Raw genomic sequence first — 18349 nt, forward strand, 5'->3', positions numbered from 1 at the left:
GTTTTGGGATATGTTTCAGAGTGCAAAGTGAAAAAAGAAAGAAACACTTCTCTTACATGTGAAAGTTCATGTTTCACTTTAATAAGCTGGGCATGGGATGAGGATGAGTGCAAGTGGTTAGACGGCTTTATGTACTAGATCTACCCCACATAATTGGAATGGAGTTGATGACGATAGATAGAATGTATAGATAAGTTTTCTCTTTCAACATATATATTAATTGATCAAATAAGTCAATTTTTGAACAGCCATATTTCAATGCTAATCCTTTGTTCATTCCCAGAGCCTCCTCTCTTTAATACCTGAACAGTTCTAACTGAAGTAGTACTTTAGTTCTAGCTCATCAACTAATACTTTACTGAAAAACCATTGAAATACTTGAATGTTTTTGATTCATGAATGTTTCCAATCTTTTCAGTTTTAAAATGCATTTACTTACTCCAGAAGAGGAAAAGTGCAATCTGCAATCTCATAAATAAAAAATCCCCATTTTCTTCATATTATTCATCCCTGAATATATGTATTGCAACATAACTATCTGAATTAAAAGCAGTGCTCCTAAAAAAGAAACATTACATAACGACTTCAATAACTAGATTTATCACTTCACAATTATTTTCCTCTTATCCAAAATTTTTATCTACTGAACACTAAACTTACAGTAACAATGTAGTTCATTATTAAAGAATATGCCAGCACACTGTTTTGTCATCATCATTTAGAGAGAGAGAGAGAGAGAGAGAGAGAGAGAGAGAGAGAGAGAGAGAGAGAGAGAGAGAGAGAGAGAGAGAGAGAGAGAGGTAGGTAGGTAGGTGCGAGTGATAGGAAGAATAAGAAATTTTATGAGCATCAAATTTACTTTCACCCCTCAGTTGTAATCCAGAACTACACTCTTATATAGAGCACTTGAAATTAATTAATCAATCATGTAGTCATGTCACAAGCATGAGACAGTAGGCTCTGAATTTATGGAAACAACAAAAAAAATTTATCACTACAGTGTAATAAAAACATCATCTATACACTTCAACCAGAGCACTTTGATAATCTAACACTAAGTAGCAGCACTCCTTGACATGCTTTGAACCGGTAAAAGAAGTTTTATTATGATAATTTCTTTTATCTTTAGCAACCACAACCCCAAATATTCGAAAAGCATATAAACATAGATCAAATGACATGAAGATGAGTTTTCTTGACTGCACTGTCAAGGAATCCTGAAAATCACAGAGTTATTTTGAATCTACAAGAAAATATACAGATATAATGCAGAATTTTTTCTATAATAGATTATAATGCGGAAATTTTTCTATAATAGGTAAAAATTTATAAAAGAACAGTATAAATGTTTCCAAACTTAAAACATGAGTGTCTTAATTAGCAACTGTTGGCTGAAGATCCTAACATGATAAAAATTTTGTGGTTTTACCACGAGCAACTGGAAGTAAATAAGTGATGTTACAAGCAATGGGTGGCATGAATAGCACTTTTGCTTGGTACTGAGTCAATCATCAGTAAAGTAGGAACCTAATATCCATGCTCAAAGGCTTAAATTGCTTGAGACCCCACATATCTAAACTAAACTGTTGACAAGCTAATCATGTATTTTTCCCTAATTTTCTGAATAACATGAAGCATACTATTCCTGGGTGAGAATTTAAGCCAAATTTCTACAGGCAGTACTGAATACTTGTATTTAGAGCCTCAGAAGAAATATGTGATGACTGAAACATTATATGGTATGTTCATATTGCTTGCTTCTACAGCTGACCTCACTTTATCGACATTAACCTCTGTCCAGTCAAATCCCATGAGATACTGGTAAAAAAAAAGTACACAATCAAACTAGGTCAAGGCACACACTCTACTAGATCTTACATAAGCTGTAAAGTTGAAAGAGTCATATAAAGTAATATAATCACAGAAATATAAAACAGTAACCTAGAGAGAATTATGAATCAGAGTATCATCTAAACTGAAGTCAACTGTAGTTGACAAGAGTGTCATCTCAAGCTTACTGAAAAACATACACTAATACTGAGCTGCAGTAACACTGTCATCACGCATGGTGTATAATGAATAACAAGAGAATATGACTTAGTTGCAAGCAACCAAACCCTCGCCACAAATCTGCTGCTTCCTAGGCGGAAAACTCTGGCTCAAGCTTTAAATAACACCCTTTAACAATTAAGCTGCAGCAACATCATGAGCATAATCCACATAAACTTTTTTTGCAGTTTGCTTGCCCTGCTTTCCTAGCTACCTAGGCACTCAATTGACTATCTTTCTAAAATGAATCTAAGAATATTATTTGCCAAGAACACGAGTAAAATCTGAGTACTCATGAATCTTATCCCTGTTAATGATATCTCGCTGCCAGAAATAAACAAATACCTATATGAAATCTATGTACAAATCATCATTAAATTGCTCTCTGCGGAATTAACCCATATTAGTAGCTAATCCTATCAGCCTTCTGGTTTTTATTCACAATAATCTCTCATAAATAACAACCTATATGTAATATTCCATTCTAACATGGACTGAAATCTGAGGCCCCACTTTGAGGCAAGTAAATGTTTGCATGATTATACATCAGTTCTACTTACTGACCACTAAGACTTCAACTGCATTCTTAATGCTTGATATTATCTTAGGACTGCCAAATGTGATGCATATGGCTAAGTAGAGCCAGTGTATAGAATCAAAACTGTAGACCAAAACACTTTCAAGTAAGAAACATTTACCTCTAAAATGTATGAAAAGGACAATTTGTTTATTGTATAGGCTAAGCTACTGCGAAAGCATAGCTCTCTTACCTTTTATCAGACTGATATATCACTTCAGTCATTATGAGACTTTTTTTAGGTTTCAATAAAACTTGAAGTGTTGGTTTTAGTGAAGTCTCACTGGAGTATAAAGACTAACTTTATACATTTGTTGGAATATACTCTGTGGTGCTGAAAACACCAATGTATATTCAGTGATTAAGAAAAAAATGTTCTATTCTAAAACACAGCATGATCACATATATTCCTTGAAAAGGAATCCATAGAAACCTAAGAGGATGATATAAAAATTGTTTTCAAGCATATTAAGTGAGGTAAGATAACATCTATTTTCCAAAAGATTTCATTTTAAACTGTTAGTCTTGCTAAAGTGATATAAAAATCAATTGAATTAATCAAGATACATTGTTTGAAATTCAGTGCAGTGTAAAAGGAAAACTGTTGTGGATAGCACTGAGATTCTACCTCTTCTTATATGTAGTTATAACAAATACCTGTATCTGTACTTTAACAATCCCAATTACCTGTACGGTAACTGGGTGATACTGTATTGTTTTCCTATGTCAGGTGATTCTGCTGTAATCATTTTCTTGATTATCACTATGCGCTATAACTCCTTATAACTCCAGTCTGTGACACCAACTAATCTGAGTATTGAATAGCAGTGGTAGTTCATCTGCTTGTCAATGCAGCTACTTGCTCAGCCATAACTTGTATTGTGATCCATGTTTGGTTTCCTTACTTGCTGTGGGGAATGTCAATTAGAATAAATAGGAGAAGAGTTTCACAGTTATCCCATTTATCCCTCAAAATTCATCTTCACTCTATCCTCTCAAGTTCTTCAACATACATTCTTTACAAGAAAAATGTTCAATAAATATTTGAAAATGTTACAAATGAACTTAGATATGTTCAGAAAATACTTGTTGAACAGCTATGTCTAAGCTTGATTTGGCAAGGTCAAAAAAATCCATTCAATTTATTAACACTTAGTCCATGATTTTCATCAATTTCACCAATGTTCAGCACAAAATCATGAAACAAATCGAATACAAATTCTCACTGTAATAAACCCAAGTTTCACTCTCTTAGGGTTCAGAGTATTCCCACCAGTCCTTCTCATACCCTTCATGAACATGTTCTAGCAATTTTCTGCGGCGTTGATCACAGTACCTGAAGATAAGTAGAAAAGATTAAAATTATTCAACTTGAAATTTTAGTAGAAAAGTGCACCTTTCCCAAAATTGAGAAATAAATATAATGGCAAACAAGTACAAAGAAAGCAATATCTGTTCTTCACAGGAACCATGAAAAATATGCTAGTAAATCTTATTAGGTCATACAGAAGAATGTTTACTAAGATGGCATGGCCAACTATGATATAAAATTAACGATAATTTAATAAGGATAAATAACAATATGATTGAAGGTATAAGGCAAACAAGCAGACTATGAAAGAAAAAGATAGTTGTAGAACACGAGTTATTCATAACCAAGGTGTATTTCACAAAGGGATATCTAGGATATGAATGATGATGTGATCAGTGGAAATATCATATGTAATAGAATGGGATTGTACACAAAAATGCTAATCTAATTGGACACCTCAAACCCAGTATGCGACGTGAAAAAGTATGAAGTATTGTAATAATTTTGTAGGCTTCATTTCAGCACAGAATATGTAAGCAGAGGAAATGGGTGAGTGAGCTGTGAGACTTTAAGCAATAAATTCATCCTCATTATCATGGAAAAGAGTTAAAATGCACAGATGTCTATAGACATTACCCTATAATAAACCTAAAATACACTGTGACTTACTCAGGCACACTCAATTATAAACCAATGTTGAATATCACTTGGCAGGGGCCCTTACTCCATCTCTGTGATTGTAACTATTTCAAGAATTGGGATATGTAACTCTTTCACCCACTCAAGGTCTCTGGCTCTGGTTCAGGTACTTCACATAATTGCCAAACATTTTTAATTATTTTCAATATATGTGTACACAATTCTAGCGAACACTGAGATACCATTCTCTTACAACACTGATCCTAAAAAGTTAAAGTAGAATATGTTTCAACCCTGCTGGGTAGTAGCTGGTAGGAAGCCACTGACAACACTTAACTCACACAACATATTCTTAGTAACTCTAGATTTTCCCATGGTAAGGAGTGCTATGCACTAGCCCTGCATTTTGGCAAAATGGTAGGAGCAACGGATAAAAGTGGTACGCAAAAACATTAGACAGGAGCATTAAATAGAAACATCAGGTGAGAGAATTAGATAGAAGTAAGTAGGAACATTAGGCAGAAACGTTAGATGGAATTAGTTGGCAAGAATATTAAATACGAGCCTTTGAAAACACTACGCCAGAGTTTCTCTCAGCCAGTGGCCTGCTAAGGGTGAGGCACTAAAGGTTAGTAGGTGGCATTGGAGTTCACAAGTTATGTTGACTCTTTTGCCATGGCCATCTGCTTGAAGGAGTCAGGTGTCGGAGATGTTTTAACCCTTTGGCCATGACGTGGGCATACCAGCCCAGACAGTTATAACAATTAAGTGCAACAAGCAGGTATATTTCCTGGCTGGCAATAAATTTTCCCTCAGAGAAGACCTGTGGGCATCTTCTCTCATCCTTTAAATCTCAATCAAACGTCTGTACATGCTGGTTTGTTCACAGCAGGCTGGGATGCCATGGTGATGATGTTACTCTTGCTTATATGATTGTTTTTGCAAGTTATACCTTACATACATAATCAGTATTATATTATCTGTGATCTGATATACAAATATAAGCTTGTCATTTTGTAATTAGCAACTGATATGAATACATATGTCAGTATTAGTCATTAGTATCGAGAATCTTTCAACATACAGTCCACTTGAACAATGCTTTGTGAGTATTCATTTCTTTTGTAAGCAGTTTATGGACATTACAGTATCCTCTAACATTCATAAATATGTTTTATATCTTCTTACAGGGAAATGTAGGCCTATAGTGACTGCTGAGCTGCTCAAAGTGCAGTAAGCTGTTTGTTTACATTCTGTCAGCTGTGTGACAAATCCATAAAGTCTGGAGACATGGTGAAGTGCCTCAAGATTGGAGGAATGCATGCATAGCGCCATTGTACAAAGCCAAAGGGGATAAAGGTGAGTGTTCATATTACAGAGGTTTAAGTTTGTTGAGTATTCCTGGGAAATTATATGGGAGGGTATTGATTGAGAGGGGTCAAGGCATGTACAGAGCATCAGACTGGGGAAGAGCAGTGAGGTTTCAGAAGTAGTAGAGGATGTGTAGATCAGGTGTTTGCTTTGAAGAATGTATGTGAGAAATACTTAGAAAAGCAGATGGACTTGTATGCAGCATTTATGATTCTGGAGAAGGCATATGATAGAGTTGATAGAGATGCTTTGTCGAAGGTATTAAGAGTATATGGTGTGGGAGGTAAGTTGCTAGAAGCAGAGAAGTTTTTATCGAGGATGTAAGGCATGTGTATGAGTAGGAAGAACGGAAAGTGATTGGTTCCCAATGAATGTCAGTTCGCGGCAGGGTACATCATGTCTTCACGGTTGTTTAATTTGTATATGGATGGGGTTGTTAGGGAGGTGCATGCAAGAGTTTTGGAGAAAGGGGCAAATATGCAGTCTGTTGTGGACGAGAGGTTTGGGAAGTGAGTCAGTTGTTGTTTGCTGATGACACAGCGCTGGTGGGTGATTCCAGTGAGAAACTGCAGAAGTTGGTGACTGAGTTTGGTAAAGTGTATGAAAGAAGAAAGCTGAGAATAACTGTTAATAAGAGCAAGGTTATTAGGTTCAGTTGGGTTGAGGGACAAGTTAATTGGGAGGTAAGTTTGAATGGAGAAAAACTGGAGGAAATGAAGTGTCTTAATATCTGGGAGTGGATTTAGCAGCGAATGGAACCATGGAAGCAAAAGTAAGTCACAGGGTAGGGGAGGGGGTGAAGGTTCTGGGAGCTTTGAAGAATGTATGGAAGGCGAGAACATTATCTTGGGGAGCAAAAATGGGTATGTTTGAAGGAATAGTGGTCCCTACAATGTTAGATGGTTGCGAGGTATGGGCTATCGAGAGTTGTGCGGAGGAGGGTGGATGTATTGGAAATGAGATGTTTGAGGACATTATGTGGTGTGAGGTGGTTTGATCAAGTAAGTAATGAAAGGGTAAGAGAGATATGCGGTAATAAAAAGAGTGTGGTTGAGAGAGCAGAAGAGGGTGTTTTAAAATGGTTTGGTCACATGGAGAGAATGAGTGAGGAAAGATTGACCAAGAGGATATATGTGTCAGAGGTGGAGGGAATGAGAAGTGGGAGACAATATTGGAGGTGGAAAGATGGAGTGAAAAAGATTTTGAGTGATTGGGGCCTGAACATGCAGGAGGGTGAAAGGCGTGCAAGGAATAGAGTGAATTGGAACGATGTGGTATACTGGGGTCGATGTGCTGTCAATGGATTGAACCAGGGCATGTGAAGCGTCTGGGGTAAACCATGGAAAGTTTTGTGGGGCCTGGATATGGAAAGGGAGCTGTGGTTTTGGTGCATTACACATGACAGCTAGAGACTGAGTGTGAACGAATGTGGCCTTTGTTGTCTTTTCCTAGCGCCACCTCGCGCACATGAGGGGGGAGGGTTTTTTTTGTTATTTCATGTGTGGCAGGGTGGCGACGGGATTGAATAAGGGCAGACAGTATGAATTATGTACAAGTGTATATATGTATGTGTCTGTGTGTGTATATGTATGTCTACGTTGAGATGTATAGGTATGTATGTGTGTGTGTGTGGATGTGTATGTATATACATGTGTATGTGGGTGGGTTGGGCCATTCTTTCGTCTGTTTCCTTGCGCTACCTCGCTAACGCAGGAGACAGCGACAAAGTATTATAAATTATATAAATGTATACGTTAAGATGTACAAGTATGTATATGTGCGTGTGTGGGTGTTTATGTATATAAATGTGCGTGTGGGTGGGTTGGGCCTTTCTTTTGTCCGTTTCCTTGTGCTACCTCGCTAACACAGGAGATAGCAACAAAGTATAATGAAAAATATAATTAATCTTCTTAATAAAATACATGTATTTGTGAACTTTTGTGCCAGATTTGGAAAATATATCTAAAGCTCATTCTGGAACACTAGCAAATATAATAAAAAATTTTGCTTTTTGTTGATTTTAGGGGAACTGAGGTGAAAGTTGACTGTACTTGGTCAGTGTGTTTGCTCACATGGTGCAGGTGCCAAATTTTCATAGATGTGATCTTGGGGAAATGGAAGACTTTGGTAATGGATGACAGTAAAGTGCTAGAATGGTTCAAGCATATTTTGACTGAAATGTATCACTTAGAGTAGTGCATAGTGCAAAATTTCTGTATGTACTAATGTTGTTTGTCACCAGTGATGTGAATGTGTCTGAAAAGAAAGTAGAGTCAAATAAAAAATTCAAGAAAAACAAATAATAAGAACATCTATGTCCTTCCCTCTTATCTTAGGATGAGGAGGGATCATTCCACACTTGTCAATCATAAGCCTCCTTCTACTTACTTTATCCTGTGCATTATGCATTATTTCGAATTATACTCAAATTTTTCACTACCATTGTAGTGTCAGTGTAAGAAAAAAGGAGAATGTGATATCATGCTCAAAACAGAGGGAGAAACAAAAGAGGATTTTTTTCAAACTCCTGCACTATGCACACAATATTGGGATTTCCAAACCACCATACCTTTTCAGATTTTCAAATACATCAAGAAGGTGGCTAAGGTAATACATTTTCCTGAAGGCTATGATATATTCACCCTTATAAAATGAGAAATCTATCAAAAACTTTCTATCTTTCATGACCACATCTTGTTCTCTCTCACTTGAGTTTTTACAGTGACTTTACAACTGTATGCCTTGTTTTACAGTTACTGTGGATGATAATTCATATACTGTGTATAGTGTCAAAGAAATGAATGTACATATATTTAGTGAAAGCACAGTACAGACAGATGCCTTTTCTAGGGATTTACAATGTATATGTCTCCACCATCACTTGGGAATGAAATACAATTAGTTGATTTTCTTAATTTTCTCCAATGTCTTTTGTACTTCTTTAGATATCTTACATTGCTATTCATGTATGTATGCGATATGGGTCACCAAGGGCCCTCATACATGCTGGTCTGTCTGTCAATGGGTGAAAAGTCAACAACTTCAAAATCTCACAACTCACCAGGGCTAATTTTGTTATTTTTATTATGTGGTACATGCTATATCATGTGGAGTACTTCTGTAAGTTCGTTTTCTTAAAGATTAAAGGCTGTTGTGTTTCACATTTTCTGAAGGTCATTTTGCTAAAATTAAGACCCTGATTTCATAATCTACTGTACCAGTTTGGAGGGAAGTATGAGCCTTCCATGCACATAGAAAAGGTTAAGAGCTGTGATCAACATGCAACTCCTGTCCCTACTGCCATTATCATTAAAACAAAACCAAAGAAGACAAAATGTGGACATTCATAAACTTTCAAACAAGAACCAGAAGTTGAAAAGCCACATAATTCCAAAGTATCATGAAAATTTTGACTTTGAAGATATGTAGCCAGATGAATCCAACACAAAGGGAAAAAAATAAAAGCCTTATATGGACTCCATATGATCTGGTGTCATTACTGTGCAAAAGCCTGAGTACGCTAAGTCACTAATCAAAGTCTGAATATGTGCAACCTACTTTACTTTTTTGTCATGTCAATTTTTAACTCAAGCATGCATGGACACAAAAAGATTAGCTTCATGAATAACCACCAATGATAACGAAGGGGTGAAAACTGATCAATTCATTTACAAGATGATTAAGAAAACATAAAAGTTATGAAAACACTATAATCATGGTGCATGCCAATTTCAGCTACTCTAATTTTCAAGAGCACTGAGCAACCAAAAAATTAGAGAGCCAAACTCACCTGTACTTATCTTGAACTTTTTGTTTGATATCTGCTAAGTTCTCTTGGGTAATATCACGTTCTAAGTATTCACTAAGAGTCTCAGTTGCACTTTCAACGTCCTTCTGATTATCTTCGAATATCACGGACTGGTTGTTCTTACGCAGGTAATATGCAAACACATATGTAAACATCAAAGTTTGCCGACATTCACATAAAATATCTACAGCCTTCTTAAGAAACTGAACCTGAAATGACAAAAAAGACAATAAGTATTAGTCAAAAATGGTTCTTATAAGTAGGAATGTATATATGTATGTGTGTATATATATATATATATATTTTTTTATTATTATTATACTTGATCGCTATTTCCCACATCAGCGAGGTCGCGCCAGGAAACAAAGAATGGCCCATCCACTCATGAATGCACACACACAAATATACATTTATTTATTTATCTATTTATTATACTTTGTCGACGTCTCCCGCGTTAGCGAGGAAGCGCAAAGAAACAGACGAAAGAATGGCCCATCCCACCCACATATACATGTATATACATACATGTCCACACATGCACATACACATACCTATTCCTCTCAATGTATACATATATATACACACACACACATACATATACATATATACACATGTACATAATTCATACTGTCTGCCCTTATTCATTCCTGTCACCACCCCACCACACATGAATGACAACCCCCTCCCCACATGTGCGCAAGGTAGCACTAGGAAATGACAACAAAGGCCACATTTGTTCACACTCAGTCTCTTGCTGTCATGTGTAATGCACCAAAACCACAGCTCCCTCTCCAAATCCAGGCCCCACAAAACTCTCCATGGTTTACCCCAGATGCTTCATATGCACTGGTTCAATCCACTGACAGCATGTTGACCCCGGTACACCACATCATTCCAATTCACTCTATTCCTTGCACGCCTTTCACCCTCCTGTGTCTTCAGGCCTTGATCGCTCAAAATCTTTTTCACTCTATCCTTCCATCCCCAATTTGGTCTCCCATTTCTCCTCGTTCCCTCCGCCTCTGATACATATATCCTCTCTGTCAATCTTTCCTCACTCATTCTCTCATGTGACCAAACAATTTCAAAACACCCTCTTCTGCTCTCTCAACCACACTCTTTTTATTACCACACATCTCTCTTACCCATTAATTACTTACTCGATCAAACCACCTCACACCACATACTGTCCTCAAACATTTCATTTCCAACACATCCACCCTCCTTCTCACAACCCTGTCTATAGCCCATGCCTTGCAACCATATAATATTGTTGGAACCACCAATCCTTCAAACATACCCATTTTTGCTCTCCAAGATAATGTTTTCGCCTTCCACACATTCTTCATCATTCCCAGAACCTTCGCCCCCCCCTCCTACCCTGTGACTCACTTCCGCTTCCATAGTTCCATTCGCTGCTAAGTCCACTCCCAGATATCTAAAACACTTCACTTCCTCCAGTTTTTCTCCACTCAAACTTACCTCCCAATTTACTTGTCTCTCAACCCTACTGAGCCTATTAACCTTGCTCTTATTCACATTTACTCTCAGCTTTCTTCTTTCATACACTTTCCCAAACTCAGTCACCAACTTCTGCAGTTTCTCACTCGAATCATCCACCAGCACTGTATCATCAACGAACAACAACTGACTCATTTCCTAAGCCCTCTCATCCACAACAGACTGCATATTTGCCCCTCTCTCCAAAACTCTTGCATTCAACTCCCTAACAAAACTCTTGCATTCACCTCCCTAACAACCCCATCCATAAACAAGCTAAATAACCATGGAGACATCACGCAACCCTGCTGCAAACCGACATTCACTGGGAACCAATCACTTTCCTCTCTTCCTACTCGTACAAGTGCCTTACATCCTTGATAAAAACTTTTCACTGCTTCTAGCAGCTTACCTCCCACACCATATACTCTTAATACCTTCCACAAAGCATCTCTATCTACTCTATCATAAGCCTTATACAGATCCATTAATGCTACATACAAGTCCATTTTCATTTATCATATTTGAACGCTACTTCCCGTGCCAACAAGGCAGCACCTGGAAACAGACGAAGAAAGACCCATCTACCCATACGCACACATATACACATATATACCCATACATGTACATATACATATCATCATATACACATATACATACACATACACAGCCTATAATATCAACACATACGTATTCATACTCACTTGCCTTCATCCATTCCTGGCACCACCCCGCCCCACAGGAAACACCATCGTTAATCCGTAAGTCAGTGGGGTAGCACCAGAAAATCAGTAAACCCTCAATTTCATGGACTAATAGGAAGTAGGAGGTGTATGTTAATGCAGAAAGTCTGTGAAATCAAATGTAACCCATGGGCCATCTTTAATACAATATACAGTAATGCAATATGCAGTTTACGTGCTTTCTCTTAACTCCTCTATCACTTAATGCCATTCTAACTTGTAAGGATTGCATAATTACTTAATAAAGTCACAATTCTCTGTACACAACCTGACATACAATAGCTTGAGGCATACTGGACATAAGCAGAGAATATTTTTGAGTGATCTGAAAAGCTGTAAGAACTTCATATACTCAATATAAACTGAAGAATAATTAAACAGTAAATTGACAAAGAAAAAGAAAACCAGAACTGCTTAACAATTCAGGAAGTTTCAAGACAGCAAAATGCCTAGTTACGTTACAAAACTTACTGTTTTCAAAAGGAATCTAGATAACCCAAATAAAAAATACTGTAGGTCCCATTTACACACCTTTCCTTTACCCCAGTCCTCCTTTATCTAATTTCTACCTTCAAGGTTTAAATCCCATATGGGGCATCCGTATTTTTCTGTTTTGATGGCATCCATTCTGATAACAAAAAAGGTAACTATCAATCCAATATTGGTTACATTAACATGTGACATTCTTCATCATGCAATTCAAAGGTATGAGTTGCATTTAAGACCATCATGTGGAAATCATAGAAGCACCATAGGTAACTGGATAAAATTCTGCAAGTGCAACCCTTTAGTTTGTTTGAAAGCATGCCATAGGATGAAAATAATTACTTGGCATATGCCCAACTGAAAAATGAAAGCTTTCTGTATTTTCAGAATTTACCTCAATCCAAGACATGTTGTGTTGTTGCATTTCTTCCATCTTTTCTTTAACAGAAGCATATAATTTATGTTCAAACTTTAATGACTGCATGTGGTTCATGTAACGATTACAATAAAACAAGTAACGTTGAAGAGCAGCACGAGACTTTTCTTGGGCATCCCGAGCTTGTTTTGCTTCATCCTCATCATAACGATTGCATGAGTACCTGTTAATATGAAAAACCATTAAGCACGCAGTTGCAGCAATATTCAATTTCAAACATGATTAAAATGATAGTGTAGTGTAACTTAATGCTCAAATTCAATGTCTTCATATCACCGTCTATCTTTAACTGTACATCCCTTACTATGGAGCAAAACTATGTTTTGGTGTTTCCAAAGCTGAAAGCTGGTTAGGCCCAATCAGAAAACATTTGGAAAACCAGATAACACAAGTAGATGGACTGGTGTATGGATTTAACATAAAACTACAAACTATTTCTAAATGTGACCATTTTGCTTCTTATTGATGTAGTACATCTATCAAGACCTTAAAACCATTGTATTTAGAAGTATCTAACTTCACTTTCACGACAAAATGGCAATTTTTAACAGATATTGATGCCAACATGATTGCTACTTAGAACTTCTTACTGTGAAGCAGATCAATACCGAATTATACAATAATACTTCTGACAGTGCAATAATGCTAGGTTTGAGGTATAAACAACATGCAATAAAGTATGATCAGTAATGATATGTCATTTCCATGAAGTTATCACACTCCAACCCTGACACAGGGTAACAGGCTGCAAATAAGATATATGCACTGCAAGTTAACTTGTTTTTAAGACTAAAAATAGAAGATTTTTTATCTTCATAGCTTGTCCAGCCCTAACAATGCTTACCTAAAGTAGCAACTTCCATCATTTACCCAAAGTCTAAGGTGAAACTAACTGGAGGATAATCTGATGCACAGTTCTCAGATACTGGAATAGCTTTTTTTCCATACTTGATCTCTATTTCTCATATTAGCAAGGTAGCATCAGGAACAGATGAAGTAAGGCTACATCCACTCACATCCATTCTCCAGCTGTCATGAGTAATGCACTGAAACCATAGTTCCCTATCCACTTCCCTATCCACAACCAGGCCCCACACACCTTTCAAGGTTCGTCCTACATGCTTCACATACCCTGGTTCAGTTCACAGACAGCATATGATTTCACTTCACTTAAACCCAAGCAAGCATTTCACCCTCCTGCATATTCAGAACCTGATCACTCACGAATTTTTTACTTCAACCTTCCATCTCCAATTTGGCCTCCCAGTTCTCCTAGTTCCCTCCACATTTGATAAATATATCCTTTTGCCCACTTTTCCTGACACATTCTCTCTATATGTCCAAACCACTTCACTACAGCCTCTTCAACTTTCTTAACCTTACTACTCATATCACCACACCTATCTAATCCTTTCATTATTCACTTGATCAAACCACCTCACACCATATACTATCCTCAAACATTTAAATTTCCAATACATCCACTCTCCTCTACACAGCTTTATACATAGCCCATACCTCACATCCATATAACAGCTCCGACTACAATACCTTCAAACACCAGATAACAATATCTCTTTCCACATAGAATATTTGCTCCCTCATTCACACTATGACTCATTTCCCGAATAACATTTACTTACTACAAATCCAAAAAGACACTCACTGTTGATTATGATTTACTAAATACTTTTAAAAGCAGAAAAAGTTTTATGACTGATTTCTCTCAAAACCCTTTGTGAAAGATCTTCTAAGCCTGACTTACTCTTATTCAGCTAAATTTCTCTTTATTTCAATTCCTCTGTACCTACAAAAATATGTGCTGTTCTGGTACACTTGGGATGTCCTCAAAAATATAAAAAAGAGCAGATGTTTTGATTCAGTAACGATGCCTTGGTTTTGTCATACATGAGGGACCCCAATTTTGTCTCTGAACTACTTCATTAACCAATTTAACATATGTGATATGAATACATTGTTCCACTTCATCATTTGATGTTTTAGTGGTTCCTGCCATCATTCAAAATCCCAGCTGATGATTGCTTCCACCAATTTCCCACAGATGTCACTATCAGCCTACCATCACTGCTGTAAAAAGTGCCATGCATTTCAGTCACCCAGAGAACATCAAAGAAAAGGTGTAATGATATAAGTATGGCAATCAATACTGTAATTAGTTTTAGAATAAAAGAAACAATTCCTGTGGTACTAGTACTGATATTTTTGATGATAATAAAGGCTGTTCATTACTCCTATTAATGGAGTTCGGCATGAGTGGACAACAGGTAAAAATGTAAAAAATATAAATAATTTGTGTAGTGAGATATCAAAAAACGCTTAACTGTGTGTTATGATTATGTGTATAAATAAGCATATCATGCCCCCCCCCCCCAAAAAAAAAAAACCCAGTATACTTATACAGATAGAGAGCAGCCATTCAGTTAGAAAAGGCCCTCCCTTATACACTTGACACTCTCACACACTAACAATGGAGAAAGGACACAGCTGTTTTTGGATATATTCTGTTAGGAAAAAATAATCTTAATTTTTCTGCACTGGGGAGGGTGATATCAGAGGAATTATGCACTTCAGGATCTTTTAAAAGGCAGTTCTCCTTCTACCAGTCAGTTCTAATATCTTATTCAAAGAGCCATTTGTATCCTGTATTGTCTCCGTATCTGCTCTAGGATGTTTACTGATTTTTTCATTGGGAGAAATAACTTTTGCATTTAATAACACATACTCAACTGTCCACACATCTAAGTTTTACCCAATTTACACTTCTATGAACATATCAAATTTTTTCTAATAAATTTCTTCTTCACAGATTAGGCATTTCACCATATTTACACTAAAAGATATATGGTATCTATTGTAAATGAGATAAATGGTCTCTGGTTCACAATTTCTCATCTATTTGGTTGATCTATTCTATAAAGAAAAAAGCTTCAATTAACATGACCAATTTCCTTTCCTATGGATCTCCCACTGTTGACAACTAAAAGAAGGAAAAGCTTATCAAAATCTACAACTACAAAACTATCTCTCTGTCTTATAATTACTATTTCTTTATGTAACAGACCATTGGATAACTCACTTTGTTTGGATGTTTGCATATCATTCTAAAGTTTACTGTTTAATCAATAATTTAATTTCTAAGCATAAGGATTCAAAAGACTCATTTCCTGCAGTACTATTTATGCATGACCTCCCTCCTGAATCTGTGTTGTCACCCAGTTTGGCAGTTCCTCCTTTGCAAGAAATCTGGTTATCTTTTCCAATGTTTTACAGAAAAACCTATTTGGAAGATAGATCTGTAGTTCAGTGCAAAGTCTCAATCACACTTCTTGTATACAGGTATGAGTTTTGGCCTCTTCTACAACTTTGCAACTTCACCTCCACTAATGACCTGTTTCTCCCTTCAGTGAGGATAGGGAGACCATGAGTTTTATGTAGACTCAAGTTGTTTTACTATCCTAATCAAGTTATTTCCAAAAATTTCTATACCTTCTAAGACTTCTTCCCCATGCTACCTTGTTAAGATTAGGGAAACAGTCTTCATCGCTGTAAAAATACATACTTATCATTTAGCTCCTCACATACTTCTGCAGCATCTTTAACAGTTTTCCCCATCAGAATTCCCTAGCCTGATTAACTACTCTTTAACCAATAATTTGTTCCAGTGAACTTCTGGAAAAGTTTCAATTACCTTTTGCCTTGTCCACAATACTCTTTTCAAAGTTTCTCTGCTTCTCCTTCTTTATCTTACAGGACTAATTTCTTGCTCTATTGTCTTCTTCAACCACAGATTCCAAATCATGCAATCTATGATCACTTTTTCCATTTGGTGTATCATTTGAGATGTATTCAGTTTCCATGCTACTACTGGATTTGTAAAAACAAGGTCTAGCAGAAATGGTGCATCCTGTTACAAGAAATTCTCCTGTATACTTTCTAGGAACTTGCACATCTCCATAAAATTCTACATTTTCCCAGTCTATTTCCTTGTAATTGAATACTAGGACTTTACCATCTCTAATTATGGAGCATTTCTCTGCTTCCTTCACTATCTTGATCGTTCTTTCACTGTTATCTATGTATATCTCTTCCAAGTCACTGCAAATCCTGGCAGGGTTGTAAACTAACAGTTCAACAATACAATTCCTTCCATCTTTGTTACTCTTCCCTGGACTATCATTTTTTTTTTTTTTTTTTTTTTTTTTTTTTTATACTTTGTCGCTGTCTCCCGCGTCTGCGAGGTAGCGCAAGGAAACAGACGAAAGAAATGGCCCAACCCCCCCCCCCCCCCCCATACACATGTACATACACATGTCCACACACGTGTATACATACCTACACAGCTTTCCATGGTCCACCCCAGACGCCTCACATGCCTTGATTCACTCCACTGACAGCACGTCAACCCCTGTATACCACATCGCTCCAATTCACTCTATTCCTTGCCCTCCTTACACCCTCCTGCATGTTCAGGCCCCGATCACACAAAATCTTTTTCACTCCATCTTTCCACCTCCAATTTGGTCTCCCTCTTCTCCTCGTTCCCTCCACCTCCGACACATATATCCTCTTGGTCAATCTTTCCTCACTCATTCTCTCCATGTGCCCAAACCATTTCAAAACACCCTCTTCTGCTCTCTCAACCACGCTCTTTTTATTTCCACACATCTCTCTTACCCTTACGTTACTTACTCGATCAAACCACCTCACACCACACATTGTCCTCAAACATCTCATTTCCAGCACATCCATCCTCCTGCGCACAACTCTATCCATAGCCCACGCCTCGCAACCATACAACATTGTTGGAACCACTATTCCTTCAAACATACCCATTTTTGCTCTCCGAGATAATGTTCTCGACTTCCACACATTTTTCAAGGCTCCCAAAATTTTCGCCCCCTCCCCCACCCTATGATCCACTTCCGCTTCCATGGTTCCATCCGCTGACAGATCCACTCCCAGATATCTAAAACACTTCACTTCCTCCAGTTTTTCTCCATTCAAACTTACCTCCCAATTGACTTGACCCTCAACCCTACTGTACCTAATAACCTTGCTCTTATTCACATTTACTCTTAACTTTCTTCTTCCACACACTTTACCAAACTCAGTCACCAGCTTCTGCAGTTTCTCACATGAATCAGCCACCAGCGCTGGACTATCATATTTATTTCTTTTGTGTTTCTGTAAACTTGAGAAGCATATTTCTGTTGTGGCCAACCATAAGATTTCTATGGTTTATGTGTGTGTGTGTGTGTGTGTGTGTGTGTGTGTGTGTGTGTGTGTGTAAGTGTGTGTGTGTGTAAGTGTGTGTGTGTGTGAGTGTGTGTGTGTGTGAGTGTGTGTGAGAGTAAGTGTGTGTGAGAGAGTGTGTGTGTGTGTGACAGTGTGAGAATCTGTGTGTGTG

The 18349-nt window shown here is 37.2% G+C and overlaps 1 protein-coding gene across 2 annotated transcripts in view; it reads right to left on the bottom strand.

Annotated features, from left to right (window-relative positions):
* Nucleotides 1-729: 729 nt before the first annotated feature.
* ari-1 (E3 ubiquitin-protein ligase ariadne-1) overlaps nt 730-18349 on the bottom strand; it is a 245947-nt gene continuing 228327 nt past the window's right edge. For both annotated transcript variants that reach the window (XM_071670699.1, XM_071670698.1), the window contains exons 7-9: nt 12880-13084; nt 9739-9965; nt 730-3962 (exon numbers count right to left, since the gene is read on the bottom strand). In XM_071670699.1, coding sequence (XP_071526800.1) covers nt 3878-3962; nt 9739-9965; nt 12880-13084 — 517 coding nt within the window. In that variant the 3' untranslated portion in view covers nt 730-3877. The remainder of the gene's footprint in view (nt 3963-9738; nt 9966-12879; nt 13085-18349) is intronic.

This window comes from Panulirus ornatus, chromosome 15, assembly GCF_036320965.1.
Source record: "Panulirus ornatus isolate Po-2019 chromosome 15, ASM3632096v1, whole genome shotgun sequence".
In the NCBI taxonomy this organism is placed as follows: domain Eukaryota; kingdom Metazoa; phylum Arthropoda; class Malacostraca; order Decapoda; family Palinuridae; genus Panulirus; species Panulirus ornatus.